Here is a 16,096-nt window from a genome sequence, read left to right as displayed (position 1 = left end):
AAATGACCTCAGTCCTATTAATTTGTGTCTTTTTTTTGTGTGTTTTTTTTTTCTTCCAATCAGTAATACCCTCTTACAGTGCCACGTTGTTTTCAGCCCCTTCTGTTAGGTTCACCAACAAATCCGATCATCTAGAGGTGGTGACCTGCAGTGCCCAAGCCACTGCTCAGCTGACTGTTGAGGTGTCAGATTACGACACACAGGTTAGTGATAGAAATATGTAAATAATTTGTTTTAGTTTTTGCCTTTACAGACTCTATTAAAACAGCTGTTTTAATATAACGTTTAACGTCTTTTTGAAAGAGCTTTGTAGATGTGTCAATAGGATATTTAATTATCCTAATTCTACGTCTACATATTATTATTGTAGGGTCTACCTTACAATATAAAGCTCTTTGAGGCGGCTGCTGTTGTGATATGGCGCTGTATAAATAAAATTGAATTGACCTGACAAACACAAAGAGCTTTACTTGAGTAATTTACTTAAGTACTGGTTTAATGTACTTGTATTTTAATTTAAGCACTTCTGTGTAGTGTTACTTCCTGCTTCTACTCTACAATATTTTTGATTCAAATTCGACAAGATTAATGTGCTTACTTTAGGTACCTCAAATTATATTTTGACTATACAACTTGTGCACTGTTAGATTACTTAATAGGATTATAACTTTTACATCTGTATACATTTTTTTCATTTTACCTAACACAAAATTCTGTTTTAACTCTTGTGTAACACAACTTTTCACTTTTCATTAAATACTCAAATTTCCTGTGACCGCCTTGTTCTTTGTCCTCCAATGCTACACCCTTGGTGCACCCTTTTCTGAATAATCTGTAAATGAGACACTTTTGTGTTTGAGTAATTCCAGTTAACATTAATAGCACATGTATGTGTTTGTGTGATCCTAACCTGTTTAATTTGGAAAGCATTTCTGTATTTCTTTCTTCAGGTGGTTTGGACGAAGAACGGACGGGAGCTAAAAATGGGCAAAAAGTATGAATATGTGATTAATGACCGCAAGAGGATCCTGATGGTACACAACGTCACTGAGGAAGATGTGGGCATTTATGATTGTGTGTTACCTGATGACAAGATGTCCATGCAACTCACTCTTAAAGGTATATGTAAAAATTGCAGCTAACTTTACATCATTTATTGCTTCAAATCACAATTAGGATTTTCCAGAGAGGATTTTTGTATTAGGAACTAGGTTCAGGGTGCAAAACACCTCAAATGATTTACTGGAATGTGAGCTGCTCTGATTGGTTTTATCTTTGAGGCATCAAACTTATTCATTAGCTTGTCTCAAAAGAAACTGCCCGTGCTTTCAAGGACAAAATAAAAGAGGCAGAAATGGTCCGCTCTAACTCAAGTATGCTCTCTGTTTATTTTTCTGTTTTTAACTGTAAATGAATTTCCACATTAAGTGACTTCATCCTCACTCTAACCCATTACCAGAGTATTCCTGCCATTAAAAAAACAAAAACAAAAAACCCCCATAAAAATGTGAAAGCCTAAAAAATTTAAATGCAAGAAAAAAAAACATCCATTAATTACAGGTGACATGTTTTAGATGAGTTTTTTCTAATGTAAATATCTGATAAAAACACAAGAACAACATCCACATGTCACATGATATGGACCCACAGCATTATACAATTCAAAGTAAAGTTAAAGACAGTTTCTTCATCCTCTGCTGATCAACCCTCTGACCTGTGATGTGCTTTCTTATATTTAACGGGTCACTGTAAAGTGGCTGCTATCGGCTGGAATTCATGTATGATAATTTAATAACTGCTTCCTTTTACTTTATTAGAAAGGAAAGGAAAACATGTTTAGTCTTTTTGTTTATTTAAATGTTTATTTTAAATTAATTGAAAATAAATCCTGAGAAGAAACTGCTTCTCAGGCTGGCCCTGTTGCTGGAAGTGGTTGGGCCGTGGCCAACCCTCTTCCTAAACATGAGCTCCTGCGTTAACAATCCAACCAAACTTTTAAAAAAGACATTTAATTTTATTATTACACATAAGTCACATGGTAACTTTTTATTGCTTTTCCCTCCCTAAGATGAACCTGCCAAATTTCTAAACAAAGCCAGAGGTACCATGGGAATGTCATCGACTCTCAAAGGAGATCTTGAGCTGAGCTGTGAGGTTTCATCTGCCAGTGCTGCTGTTGTGTGGAGAAAAGATCAAATGGAAATCACTGAGGACCAAAGAACTACCATCATCTCCAAAGGGACTCAAAGGAAACTCATTATCAAGAGTGCCAAGAAGATTGATGAAGGACATTATTCGTGTGAGACAGCAGCTGACAAAATCACATTCCAGGTTAAGATAAAAGGTAACACTGCATGATGGCACAAGGCTGGGTTTTTTGTGTTGATTTGGGAGTATTTGATGGCACAGAAACTTCTTTTTTCCTCACAGAAACTCCAGCTGTAGCTGCCTTCTCCAACAAAGAGTCAGTCCAAAAGGAAGTGAAGGCCACTCTCTCCCAAAAAGCAACTCTTACTTGTAATGTGTCAGATAGCAAGACAGAGGTGAAATGGTACAAAGATGGCAAGCTGTTGATATCCAGTAGGACCATATACTCAGAAGCAAAAGGCAACACTCGCCAGCTGGTGATTGAAAAGGTGGAGAAGAGTGATGCTGGAGAGTATACCTGTGAAGCTGGAGGGGACAAACTAGTCTTCAAGATATTTGTCACAGGTGGGACAGCCTGGTTGATTCATTTATATCTAAAGATTTTTAATCTTTATAAATGTATAAAATTCATAGTAATGCTCATGGTGTACATTTAATCATCTAAACCATCCACTATCTTGAAGTGCCAAAAATATACATATTTAGATTTATCATATCATCCTATCAAGCGCTAAGTGTGTGTTTCATATTTTGCCTCTAAATTATTCCAATCATCTGTGATTTTAAAGCTTATGACAGCACTGCTCTTCTTACTTGTGTTACCCTCAGATTCCCAGTCAGCTTTCATCAACAAGGAGTCTATTCAGAAGGAGGTTAAAGCCACGCTTTCCCAGAAAGCCACGTTGAGCTGTGAGGTGGTCGATACCAAGACAGAGGTGAAGTGGTACAAGGATGGCAAGCTGCTGACTTCCACCAAGACAATCCATACTGAGTCAAAGGCCAAGAATCGCCAGCTGGTGATCGACAGTGTGGAGAAGAAGGATGCTGGAGAGTACATCTGTGAGGCTGGGACTGAAAAGCTTGCCTTCAAACTACAGGTGGCAGGTAGGGGCAATGATCTAACTGGTTTGATTCATGGGGCTTGCAGGTGCTGCAGAGAGAGAGAAATGTATCATCCATATTCATGGTCTCCTCAGACACACAGGTCCAGTCAGCTTTCTCTAATAAGGAGTCAATCCAAAAGGAGGTAAAAGCCACCCTGTCACAGAAAGCTGTTCTAAGCTGTGAGGTATCTGATAACAAGACAGAAGTGAAGTGGTACAAGGATGCCAAGCTGCTGAGCTCCAGCAGGACAATCCATACTGAGTCAAAGGGCAAGAATCGTCAGCTGGTGATTGACAGTGTGGAGAAGAAGGATGCTGGAGAGTACATCTGTGAGGCTGGAACTGAAAAGCTCACCTTCAAACTACAGGTGGCAGGTAAGATCTTTTGAAATCATAGCATTACTTAGTTTCTATATTTTGAATAAATATCATCTGATGTTTTTTCCTTTCATGACTCCTCGTTCAGAGGCCCAATCAGTCTTCTATAATAAGGACTCTATACAAAAGGAGGTGAAAGTCACTTTGTCCCAGAAGGCCACTTTGAGCTGTGAGGTTTCTGATTCCAAGACAGAGGTGAAGTGGTACAAAGATGGAAAGCTCCTGTCCTCCAGCAAGACTATCCACACAGAGTCTAAGGGCAAGAATCGCCAGCTGGTGATCGACAGTGTGGAGAAGAAGGATGCTGGAGAGTACATCTGTGAGGCTGGGACTGAAAAGCTTGCCTTCAAACTACAGGTGGCAGGTAGGGGCAATGATCTAACTGGTTTGATTCATGGGGCTTGCAGGTGCTGCAGAGAGAGAGAAATGTATCATCCATATTCATGGTCTCCTCAGACACACAGGTCCAGTCAGCTTTCTCTAATAAGGAGTCAATCCAAAAGGAGGTAAAAGCCACCCTGTCACAGAAAGCTGTTCTAAGCTGTGAGGTATCTGATAACAAGACAGAAGTGAAGTGGTACAAGGATGGCAAGCTGCTGAGTTCCAGCAGGACAATCCATACTGAGTCAAAGGGCAAGAATCGCCAGCTGGTGATTGACAGTGTGGAGAAGAAGGATGCTGGAGAGTACATCTGTGAGGCTGGGACTGAAAAGCTGGCCTTTAAGATACATGTGCAAGGTATGCCTCTATGGATGTCACACTTATAATAATATAGTGTAACGTGTAAAACATATTTTAGATCGTTTAATGCAAAGGCTTCTTCACAAAAAATTGTTTTTGTGTTTGCATTGAATACATTGTTGGTTGCTTCAGTTGTGGGATGTAGTATTTGGTTTAATTTGATAAAAAATTGTTGCAGCCTTTGAGTAGAAAATTGAGTTATGTTGTTCAAATGACCTGCTGAGCTCCATGTTTTGGTCTCTGGTTACAAGATCTGGTATCTTTAGCTGGTTATTTGCCAGGTTCTGGTTATCTGAGTTATCATGCATTTGCTGTGCGTTTTTTTGTGCTTTCAGTTGAACTGTTGTTTTTGTACAGGTAATTGTACTGTCACCTTACTCCATTATAGTTGATAAATGGTAAAATGGTAAAAAGATGACAAGCTGCCAAATCCCAGCAAAGCAGATCACATGGATTCAAAGGGCAGGATTACTTAAATGGTGATTGACAATGTAGAGAAGAAAGATGCTGGAGGTTATATGTGAAAAGCAAGTGAAAATTGGGGATGTAACATACAGGTTAAGTGTTTTAACACCTAAAAATGAAGTACATGCAAATTATATAACAAAAACTATGCAATAGTTATTGTCATTACTGTTATTTTAGTAACTATTAAAAGTGAATATTACAGTAACTCACTGACTCCTGAATCATCAAGCATCATACATCAATGTTGAATTTATAGAAAAAACTGTTGCAAGACAGATGATTGTCTAGGCTCTTTGTGTTGCTCTGAGTGGAGATGAGTTGAAGCTGGTGGGCACTAAGTTTGGAGCTTTTAGGTGGGGCATTGTAAAGGCGTTGTAAGAAAAAGGAGAGTACTGGAACACAAAGAAAAAACATGACAATAATCATGCTCTTATAATAATCTTTGGTTGTGAAAATTGTAATTTAGACATTATAGTCAATCAGCTGATCTGACTCGTCATTTACATAGATTTATACATTTATAGAGATTTTTTTAAATGCTTTATGAAATCTTTGTTTAGGTTTATTTTCCTGACACCTGAATTGAGTAAAACTGGAACAGAAACTCAATGAAAGATTTAGAAATTTTTGTTTTTGGTTTGGTGGAATTGCAGATGTTTTCACATATTTGCATATTTTGTGGTCACGTTAGATTTTAGCTGTTAAATATTGTTCCCTGGTTTTGGCTTTGCTATGTATTTATCCACTTTGTTGCTATGAAAATTGATTTTCTAGGTTATATTTATCTCACATCACACTTAAACTTGCTACATTGCCATGACATTAATCACTGTTATTTCTGCAGAGATCCAAGTGAAGTCTGCCTTCTCCAGCAAAGAGTCTATCCAAAAGGAGGTGAAAGCTACTCTCTCTCAGAAAGCCACTCTCACCTGTGAGGTATCTGATATCAATACAGAGGTAAAATGGTACAAGGATGGCAAGCTTCTGACCACCAGCAAGACAGTTCATGTAGAGTCAAAAGGCAGGAGTCGGCAGCTGGTGATCAACAGTGTGGATAAGAAGGATGCTGGGGAGTACATCTGTGAGGCTGGGTCTGAGAAGCTGCCCTTTAAGATACAGGTGTTAGGTAAGCTCAATAAGTTGTCTCTAGTACTTTCCTACTGTATGTTAATGAGCTTTAAAATAGTCTTGGTGTGTAGTATTTCTGCCAGATTGCCTCGTTTGTATCCAGTAAGTTGAGTCATAGTTGCTTAAAGTTTTTTTGCATTTCACATTGATTGATGTTTTTTTTTTTTGTCCATTTGCTGGTCAGAAGCCCCAGCTGGCTTCTCTAACATGGAGTCAGTCCAGAAGGAAGTGAAAACCTATCTCTCACAGAGAGCCACGCTTAGTTGTGAGGTTTCAGATTCCAAGACAGAGGTAAAGTGGTACAAGGATGGCAAGCTGCTGACTTCCAGCAAAGGAGCCCACATGGAGTCTAAGGGCAAAACTCGTGAGCTGGTGATAGAAAAAGTGGAGAAAAAGGATGCTGGAGAATATACGTGTGAGGCTGGAACAGAGAAGCTGGTATTTAAGTTGCAGCTAACAGGTAAATTTATTTTAAATATAACATGTTGCCAATGGATTACCACTTATTTGTACAAAGTACTGAAAATAAGTTCTTCTTTCTAGATTTAGCCATAAAGTTCCAGAAGAAATCTGTCAAGGATACATGCGTGGTTCAAGCAAGTGAAAGCATTGTTTTATCCACTGAACTGACCTCAGAGGGCGGTAGTGTGAGATGGTTTAGAGATGGCATGGAGCTCAAGGAGAGCAGCAAGTATGAAATGAAAAAAGAGGGCCTTTCTCGTACCCTGATAGTGAAATCTGCAGAAATGAAAGACAGTGGAACGTACTCTTGTCAAACTGCGGATGATAAACTGGAGTTCAAAGTTCAAGTTAAAGGCAGGTCATAGAAAAGTCTTAAATACAACTCTCATGCATCTGCAGATGCAAGATTTTTCTTTGAACTTTTCCCTCTCATGCTTTCTTCTCAGATTCAGCTTTGAAGTTTGTTCTCCCTTTGAAACCTGCCACAGTGGAACTGGGAGGTACACTAAGCCTGATTTGTGAACTAAATCAAGCTTCAGGGGATGCTGTATGGCACCATAATGGCCGTGAGATTAAACCTGGAGGCAGGTTCTGTGTCAGAGCAGATGGTGCTAGGCGAATTCTCACTGTGACTGGCATGACTAAGGAAGATGAAGGAGAATACAGCTGTGAATGTAGAAATGACAAGACATCTGCTAAAGTCTCCTCTAAAGGTAATTAACTAGTTTAACTAAAAAAACGTCTTTCCAGGATGGAAGCCTTTTCTTTTATATAATTATGCTTTATTCCTTTCAGCACCAAGATTAGTGAGGTTGGTCACCAAACTGAACAACGTGGTTGCAACGGAGCGAAAAGATGCCGTTTTCAAGTGTGCCGTCAGCCCAGCAGACGTCAGCGTGAGATGGTTCCACAACAGTATCCCCATCGTTTCTGGGCAGAAGTATAAGCTTGAGCAAGGTGGTGGCAGCCACTCACTTACCATCACCTCAGTCACTCAGAAAGATGCAGGAGAGATAAGTGTTGATGCAGAAGGCAAAAGCTGCAAAGCTACTCTACAAGTGCAACGTAAGATAATAATGGGAATTATTGTTTAACTGTTTATATAAATGAACACATACTTCCATCTAACATTCTTTGTGTCCCTTCCAGATGAACCTGTGACTTTCAAGAAAAAGCTAGAAAACCTGACAGTGGAGGAGCAAAGCGAAGTGAGGATGGAAGTGGAGCTCAGTAAGGCATCGGATGAAGTCAGGTGGATGAAGAACAGTGTAGTGCTGCAACCTGCAGGAAACATGGAGATTTGGGTAGAGGGAGCTAAGCAGGCTCTGGTCTTCAAGAGTGTGACTTATGCTGACCGTGGCATCTACTCTTGCGAAACTCTGGATGATAAGACCCAGGCCAAGCTCAGCGTGGAGAGTAAGACTCATCAAGATTAATGTTTTAAATACAGAATATGATGTGCATATCATACAAGAAGAAGAATGTCATTGTCATGGCGCTTGTTATCACAAAATCAGTCCTACGTGTTAACACTCTTTTCCTTTTCCCTTCAGTGAAGAAGATCCAGGTAATAAAGGGTCTAACAGAAACCAAGGCACGTGAAACAGAGACAGTAACACTTGAGGTAGAACTCAGTCAGGTCAATGTTGAAGGCTCCTGGAACAGAGACAGGGTCAAATTAAAGTCAGGGCCAAACTGCCATATCACAGCTCTGGGAAAGAAGCACATCCTGACGTTGTCCAGTCTCAAGCAGGGGGATGCAGGAATGATTTCCTTCCAGGCAGAGGGAGTGCATACTTCAGCTAAACTGATCATCACAGGTAACGGTGGGCTCAAGTTTGTCCTGATGAGGTCTAGGTTTCCTAAAAAAATCCAGTCTAAAAAAAGTCTAATGTGCTGATTCTACAGAAGCTCCTGCTATGATCTCCAAACCTATTATGGATATGAGTGTTCCTGAGAAGGAGAAGGTTATGTTTGAATGTGAAGTGTCCAGAGCGAATGCAGATGTTAGATGGTTCAAGGTGAGAAATTATTACTGTCTGCTGATTTAAATGTGTGCAGTACACATGTAACATTTTGAATAACACCGAATCTGCAGGATGAGGTGGAACTAAAACCGGGAAAGAACTTTGCTATTCATTCATTGGGCCAAAAGCGCACTTTGGCCATCAACAAATGCTCCCCTGAAGATGGAGGCACGTACATCTGCCGTACTACTGATGATAACACCTCCGCCAAGCTCACTGTTCATGGTAATTACTAATTATGCAACAAAGTAAGGAAATCAGTAAGGTACAATTAATCTAGGTTCAGTAAAGTTTTCTGTACTTGGCCTCTTTTTCCTGCAGCCAGAGATATCAAGATCATTAAGAAGCTGGAAGATCTGGAGGTAATGGAGAAGGAGAGTGCTAAATTTGTCTGTGAAATCTCACACGATGAAGTGGAGTGCCAGTGGTACAAAGGAAACACAAAACTCAAAGCCACTGACAACATAAAGATGAGGCAAGAGGGTAAGGCCTCAAGAAATTGGAAAACCATTTTAATTAAGCTAAGCATGTAGTGCTACAGGATTTGCCTTAATGAAGATTGGGAATAACAAGGATGTTTTCACGATGATGTCTGTTTCTAATTCCAGGCAGAACTTATGTGCTGCTTTTCAAGTCTGCTACCCCAGAAGATATGGGTGAAATTAAGTTTACAGCTGAGAAAGCATCTTCAACTGCTAAACTTAAAGTGAAAGGTAAACGAATATGTGTTCTGTGCACTAAAATCACATAACACTGAATGCATGGTTGCATGGTAATAGCTTATCAGTCCAATGCTGTTACACACCGCGATGTTCAGTGTGGCTGCAAATGGATTATTTCTTCTCACTGTGTTAAGAGCTCTTAGAAAATTGCAAACAATAAAACACACGTTTAAATTTGATGAACAGCTTGACTTCTGTTAGTCGGTTATTCTCCCAGAATGCGTCCACATCATTTACTGATACAAACAATAAAACTTGAGGAAGTATCATTCTAAGAGAGTCATCACATTGTGCCATTCTGCATATATTTATTCTTTATATTGGTAAGATATAAAATCCATTTGCAACTTCACATTCACATTGTCACTCCTCATTGAAGCTTGATGGCAAAATGAGCACTCAACAACAGCACAGCTTTACAGTTTTATAATTTTATTCCAGAGGAAAAGCATTCTTTTTGTTTTTAATGTGTGATGGCTTATGAAGATTGGATCTCAAAATCTCCAGCAGTACAAGAATGTGATTTAATTGTGAAACAGATTACTTGTACCCACAATGCAGTATTGTTTCACCAGTGTTTTAGTCTATTGCTATGTGATTTCTTGGCAACATGCTGGCACCATAATATATGTTTTGTGGTTGTAAATTAGATATTGTTAGGGCAGCACAGCGGAGCAGTTCACGGCATGAAGGTCCTGGGTTTGAATCCACCACCTGGCCGTGGGCTTTCTGTGTGGAGTTTGCATGCTCTCTCTGTGGCTTCCTCCCACAGTTCAAAGACATGCAGTTGGTGGGATTGGGTTAACTGGTGATTCTAAAGTGCCCACAGGTGTGAATGGTTGTCCATCTCTCCGTGTTAGCCCCGGGACAAACCTACAGGATAGCCTCCTGCCCTATGACACCTATGATAGGCTCCAGCCTAGGCAACATTATGACATCAACAATATGTGGTGTAGATAAGACTTAAGGGGCCTAAGATGCATTTGTGCCAATTTTTTTTGATCGATTGTGAAGGAGGATTTTGTAGGCAAACAAACAGATTTTGTGTGTTATAGTAAGATGTACGGTGGCCCTGAGAGGCCAAACAGACTGCAACTTAAGAAAACACCAGCAATAAGAAAAATGCTGCAAAAGCACGGAAATAGGAAAAACGACAAAGGAAATAGGAAAAAACAGATTTCCAAAAGCACAAGGAAAGTGTTTCTGGGGAGACAATAACCCGATGGACCAGTTGCAGCAACCAAAATATGCTAAGAATTGCGCTGGGAGACACTTAAAAGATGTGGAGGATCTATCGGTTTTGTGAGGAAACGAAAGATGAAAGGTAAGTGTGTTAGCCTGACTATTAGCCTAAAAATCTGTCATCAGTATTATATGAATCATGATAAAGCACACCTACAATGTTTTGGGTTCCTGCAACTGGTCCGTCGGGTTATTGTCTCCCCAGAAACACTTCCCTTGTTTTTTCCTATTTCCATTGTCATTTTTCCTATTTCTGTTTTGTTTTTTCCTATTTCTGTTTTGTTTTTTCCTATTTCCGTTGTCGTTTTTCGTATTTCTGTTTTGTTTTTTCCTATTTCTGTTTTGTTTTTTCCTATTTCTGTTTTGTTTTTTCCTGTTTCTGTTTTGTTTTTTCCTATTTCTGTTTTGTTTTTTCCTATTTCCGTTGTCGTTTTTCGTATTTCTGTTTTGTTTTTTCCTATTTCTGTTTTGTTTTTTCCTATTTCCGTTGTGTTTTGTGTGCTTTTGCAGCGTTTTTGTTATTGCTGGTGTTTTCTTAAGTTGCGGTCCGTTTGGTGTCTCAGGGCCACCATAAAGATAAGATATTTAGTGCATCTGATTAGTATGAAAAGATCATTTGATCCTGAAAGAGAATAGCTGTCTAGTTTTGTATCAGTTGCTGTAACTTGCATATATGGGCTAATTTTATGTTAGTGCCATTATATACTCTTTCTTTTTCTTTAGCTTTTGCAAAACATGTTATATTTCAATGCAAGCATTAATGTATCATCAAAAGCATTAATATGCAATACAATTCATATACCATCTGAAATTACTTTAACTTATGCATAGACACCGGCAAACCCTTTGCAGTGATGTCCCTTTGCGGCACACATAATAGTTTTCATTGATTAAGTGTTATTGTTACTGTAGAGCTGCCTGTGAAGTTTGTGAAGCGACTCAGGGATAAGATAGCGATGTATAAGCATCGTGGTCATCTTGAATGCCAAGTGTCACGTGCCAGCGCAAAGGTGAAGTGGTTCAAGAACAAGACGGAGATCAAACCCAGCAAGAAGTACGAGATCAAAAGCGAAGACCTGTACCGAAAGCTCACCGTTAATGATGTGGACTCTGGGGATGAAGACACGTATACCTGTGATGCCACTGATGACAAGACATCCTGTAAACTGCTTGTGGAAGGTAAAGCAGTGGATTGTGACAATAGTTCATTTTAAACTTACTGCCACTGTAAATGTAAATACTTTCTCATTATATCCTCAGAAAACAAGCCATCAGTGTCCAATTCAATGAGGTGTATGCCAATCTGAAATAGTGTACTAATGGGAAATATGTGTATAATAGGTTGTTAATATGTTATCTCTCAGTTGTTCTATAACAAGCCTGACCTACTAAATTAATTAACATTGAGGTTGAAATTTTAAGATTTTTCTTAATCTAAATGAGTGACTAAATTTTAGTGCAACCTGTTTTTAGTTTTGCTGATGTGTTGAAGTTTTATGTTGGGAATTTTCCGTTATTACAGAAAAAAGGCCTTTGTGCATGTACCACCGTGTGGGGTACAGTGTATGAAGTCACAGGACGACTTCATACACTGTATGAAGATGCGTTGCTCTGGATAAATGAAAGTCTTATACTTAAATACAGTTATTTTGCATATGATGTGTGGTGTTTCCATCCTATAAAGTAAGATTTATAATTCCGAACCCATTGCTAATAGTTGGTAGCGATAATAGTTGCATACAGCCTTAAAAAAATAAATCCCTTATATGAGCTATAGCAATAAAAATTCACATATCAACTTCATTAAATATGGGCAAGCATATAAGCAGTCATATGTGTAAGGTCATTAAACTGTCATATCATATTTGAATATCATTGATGAATGTTTACACATGCTAATAGATCATCCAGACGGTTGTGCATATTTTAGCAAGTCAAGTAAACAATGTGTAGGGCTAGACCAATAAATCCTAACGGTGAATACATCAGAAAGCATCACGAGAACATACTATAAACAAATCGTGTCTGGGGAGAATATTGATGAAGTTATGTATTTGCACATCAAACATATCTCTCAATGTGAAGTTTAAAAAATAAACAAGCAATAAAACAGTACAAATCTGAGGGATCCCTATCAAGATTGTTTGCTTATATTTTGTTTTGACCTTTGAACTCTCAGATATCCTTATCAACCTTAAATTCCATCAATCTAAAGCTACACTTGTTAAGTGTGGCCTCAGGGTTGGCCTCAATTTTTAGTTCATTGAACATTAACTACAAATTTAAGCAATGAGATAATCTTAATATAAAAAAGAAGCACAATTTCAACAGTATGTCTCAGTTTTTCTACATGATATAGACATGCTGTTGTAGTAAATGAAATAAATCTGTCAGCACGACTCTTTGGGCTTAAAATTGTAAGTAAATGTGTAACATTACATAATTTCTATTGTTTAATTACTTTGTTGCCACCAGGGAGGTCTTTGTCAACTGGAAACACTGTAAAACATACATACAATCCTTCTTTACATTTTCCAATGTTAAACAACGGGCTGGATTGGAGTCTTCGTGGTGCTGATTCTGGCCCCTGGACTTTATGTTTGACACCCCCGCTTTAGTTCTTGTAAAATGACTTTCATGCAAAAAATGGATGTCATTTCTTAATCCCTGGGAAAGAATGTGAAGTATTTGCAGTTGATAAATTCTTTTCACTGATCCATTCTCTTTTTATGATCCCTCCAGAGCAGTCCATCAGCATAGTGCGGGAACTTAGTCCAGTAGAAGTCACAGAACCCTTTGCAGCTGTTTTTGAAGTGGAAATCAGTATGGAACTGGTGAAACCTCCTGTATGGACTTTGAATGGAGTTGCTCTGCAGGAGGGGCCTGATGTCGAAATGGAGAAAGAAGGCACGATGCACCGTCTCACTTTCAAAAAGACTAAAGCATCAATGACGGGAGCTGTACAGTTTACAGCTGGGAAGAGCAAATCTTTAGCCCAGCTCACAGTTAAAGGTGAGAGTTTTCAGTGTTGTGTTCACACAGAAAATTCTGTATGTATACACAGAAAACTTCCATTAGATTTGAGCTGAGTCTAATCAGTCATTGTTGCTCACATTCAGAGCGCCCTCTTGAGATTGCAGAAGCCGTTAAAGATGTTAAGGCGAAGGAGAAAAGTTCAGCCATACTCAGCTGCAAGTTCTCTGCTCCACCCAAAGAGGTTAACTGGTTCAAAGGTCGAGTACCTCTGGCAGCTTCAGACAAGTACAACATCAAGCAAGATGGTACACGTGCCCAAATTACCATTCACAGGCTGACTGAGGAGGACAGTGGAGAGTACCGCTGTCAGTCTGGACCTGCTGAGACCAAAGGCACACTTACTGTTGAAGGTACGTTTTTCAACTTTAAATTGTCAAAAGACTGTGTTTAAAATATGGATGAAGCCACCGTGACGTCAGCCACCTATTAGTTCCCCATTGTGAAGCCTCGAGCTCAGTGTTTTCACTATCACCATCCATTTTGGTTCCTTGAAACCAGATGTGAGAATCTGACTGAGAAACCGAGGACATTGCACGCTCTTTGGCTAAAGATTTTCAATAATAGTTAATATTGATATTAGTGTCATTCTAATATCATTCTCAAAAGACTTTTATCCAAGCAGAAGTCTCTTTGCAACCAATAAAATAAATGCAGCACTTCCACGTTTGCTTTTTATTTCAGATCGAGAAGCTACATCCATCTTTTATACAGTCTGTTTGAATATCACAGAGTTCCCCTGGCATAAACAACTGATTTGAAATATTTTGTGATTTCTTTTCAAACTGAAACTGCTGTCCCGATTCATCTGCCTAGTGCGTGAAATCAAAATCGCCAAGCACTTGGCCAATACAGAAGTCGATGAAGACAGCGATGCGGTATTCACCTGTGAGATTAACTACGCTGATGAAGAAGCTCAGTGGCTTCTGAATGACAAGGTGCTCTTCACAAATGAAGTTAACACCATCGCTCATGAGGGGAAGGTTCACAAGCTGACACTGAAGAACCTGGCACCTCAAGATGGAGGAACAATCACCTTTCAAGTCCGCAAGGTCAAAGAGTCTGTCACACTCAAGGTTAAAGGTGAGAGCATTAAATGCAGTTCCAGAGTTATTTGATATTTCACAAATGAGGCTTTTATTTATCCCTCAATCACTGTTTTACTTTCTGCAGAGAAGCGCGCTGTGTTCCTCAAGTCACTAGATGATGTTATTGGAGAAGAGAAAGGCATGATCACTCTGGCATGTGAGGCATCCAAGCCAAGAGTTTCCCCCACATGGAGAAAAGAGGGTAAAGTCTTAAAATCTGGGCCAAAATATGAGCTCCTTCACACAGGCAAGTCTTTGGGCCTGATCATCAAGGATGCCACCAAAGACGACGCTGGGGAGTACAGCTGTGACCTTGGCACTGAGGTATCCAAGGCAAAGGTTACGGTCAGAGGTGTGTTTTTCTATCATTTTGTATATTTATTTGTACACACTGCTTTTCGTATATACAGTTAACTTATACACAATTTGGTTTCTATCATAGAAATTGGTATTGGAATAACTAAATGGCTGAAATCAGTTGAAGTGAATGAGGGAGAGACATGCAGCTTTGAGTGCATCCTGTCTCGTGAGAGCACAGATGAGTGCTCCTGGACTGTCAATGGCCAAGCTGTTACAAACAGAGGCCGCTTTAGCATCTCCACCAAAGGACGCAAATACATGCTCACTATTAAAGATGTCTCCCCTGCTGATGCTGGTGAGGTAGTCTTCAGTATCAAAGACTTGAGCTCCAAAGCAACATTGACAGTTGAAGGTAAGCTTGATATCAGTCTTTAAGAGGCTTTGGCAATGATTCAAATCATAAAACAAACATTTATCCTCTTATGTTGCAGGTAAAGCTTCATCTGTATCAAAAGGACTGCAGAATATTCGTGTCATTCAAGGGGAAGATGCTGTTTTTACTTGTGAGGTGACACAGGCTAGTTTTGCTGTAAAGTGGGCCAAGGATGGTAAAGCCATCAAAAAGAGCCAGAAATATGAGCTCAGCCAGCAAGATAGAGTCATGAAACTGACCATCCATAATGTGTCTGCTCAAGACTCTGGAGAGTATAGCTGTGAAGTTATTGGAGGTGCAACCACCAGAGCTAAGCTAGAAATCAAGGGTAAGACTCTAAGAAAACTCAAAAATTGCCTTGGTCTAATTTCACAGTTCAGCTTTGATGGGATACGATTATTCTACGTTGTGTTTCGATTTTCCACACACAAGCAAATAAACACCACACACATACGTAAAGTAACACAAAGGTGATTGTGGGTCAGTCCTTCTGGAGGCAGCACCTAGTGGTGGCTTTTATACTAGCTGGCAAGAGGACCTTTAAAAAGTATTTGTGATGATGATTTAATTCATCTGGAAAATATCCCTGGTAAAGGCATGTAAAGATAAAATGACAATTGTATTTATATAGCACATTTCATTACATGAAAACTTAATCTGTTTAACGCAGAAAATCATTCTACATTTTCTCCAGTATGCCAGCTCAGGTGTGTATAGGTGCAGGAATTAGTAATGATATTCCAAGTTGAAATATTTGCTAGACATAGAATATGTTCTGGAGTCTTTTTAAAAAAAAATTAAACTATAGATTAGTGCCGTAGTT

General features: G+C 39.2%; 1 protein-coding gene across 21 annotated transcripts in view; it reads left to right on the top strand.

Moving 5' to 3' along the window:
• The window catches only part of obscnb (obscurin, cytoskeletal calmodulin and titin-interacting RhoGEF b), a 76,357-nt gene that overhangs the window by 22,115 nt on the left and 38,146 nt on the right, over positions 1-16,096 (top strand). For 20 of the 21 annotated variants that reach the window (XM_040019802.1, XM_040019945.1, XM_040019916.1 and 17 more), the window contains 26 exons: positions 97-203; positions 951-1,119; positions 2,069-2,344; positions 2,431-2,712; positions 2,977-3,252; positions 3,345-3,626; positions 3,718-3,993; positions 4,086-4,367; positions 5,683-5,964; positions 6,151-6,426; positions 6,510-6,782; positions 6,875-7,141; positions 7,224-7,493; positions 7,578-7,844; positions 7,982-8,248; positions 8,337-8,449; positions 8,527-8,680; positions 8,777-8,938; positions 9,064-9,168; positions 11,332-11,598; positions 13,162-13,431; positions 13,539-13,805; positions 14,269-14,535; positions 14,626-14,892; positions 14,983-15,252; positions 15,332-15,601. In XM_040019802.1, coding sequence (XP_039875736.1) covers positions 97-203; positions 951-1,119; positions 2,069-2,344; positions 2,431-2,712; positions 2,977-3,252; positions 3,345-3,626; positions 3,718-3,993; positions 4,086-4,367; positions 5,683-5,964; positions 6,151-6,426; positions 6,510-6,782; positions 6,875-7,141; positions 7,224-7,493; positions 7,578-7,844; positions 7,982-8,248; positions 8,337-8,449; positions 8,527-8,680; positions 8,777-8,938; positions 9,064-9,168; positions 11,332-11,598; positions 13,162-13,431; positions 13,539-13,805; positions 14,269-14,535; positions 14,626-14,892; positions 14,983-15,252; positions 15,332-15,601 — 6,264 coding nt within the window. The remainder of the gene's footprint in view (positions 1-96; positions 204-950; positions 1,120-2,068; positions 2,345-2,430; positions 2,713-2,976; positions 3,253-3,344; positions 3,627-3,717; positions 3,994-4,085; positions 4,368-5,682; positions 5,965-6,150; positions 6,427-6,509; positions 6,783-6,874; positions 7,142-7,223; positions 7,494-7,577; positions 7,845-7,981; positions 8,249-8,336; positions 8,450-8,526; positions 8,681-8,776; positions 8,939-9,063; positions 9,169-11,331; positions 11,599-13,161; positions 13,432-13,538; positions 13,806-14,268; positions 14,536-14,625; positions 14,893-14,982; positions 15,253-15,331; positions 15,602-16,096) is intronic. The other variant, XM_040019833.1, reaches the window with a different exon arrangement.

The sequence above is a fragment of the Simochromis diagramma genome, unplaced genomic scaffold, assembly GCF_900408965.1.
Source record: "Simochromis diagramma unplaced genomic scaffold, fSimDia1.1 OVJJ01000205.1, whole genome shotgun sequence".
Taxonomy (NCBI): Eukaryota; Metazoa; Chordata; class Actinopteri; order Cichliformes; family Cichlidae; genus Simochromis; species Simochromis diagramma.
Note: the sequence above shows the minus strand (reverse complement) of the source record. Positions and strands in the feature narration are given on the sequence as shown.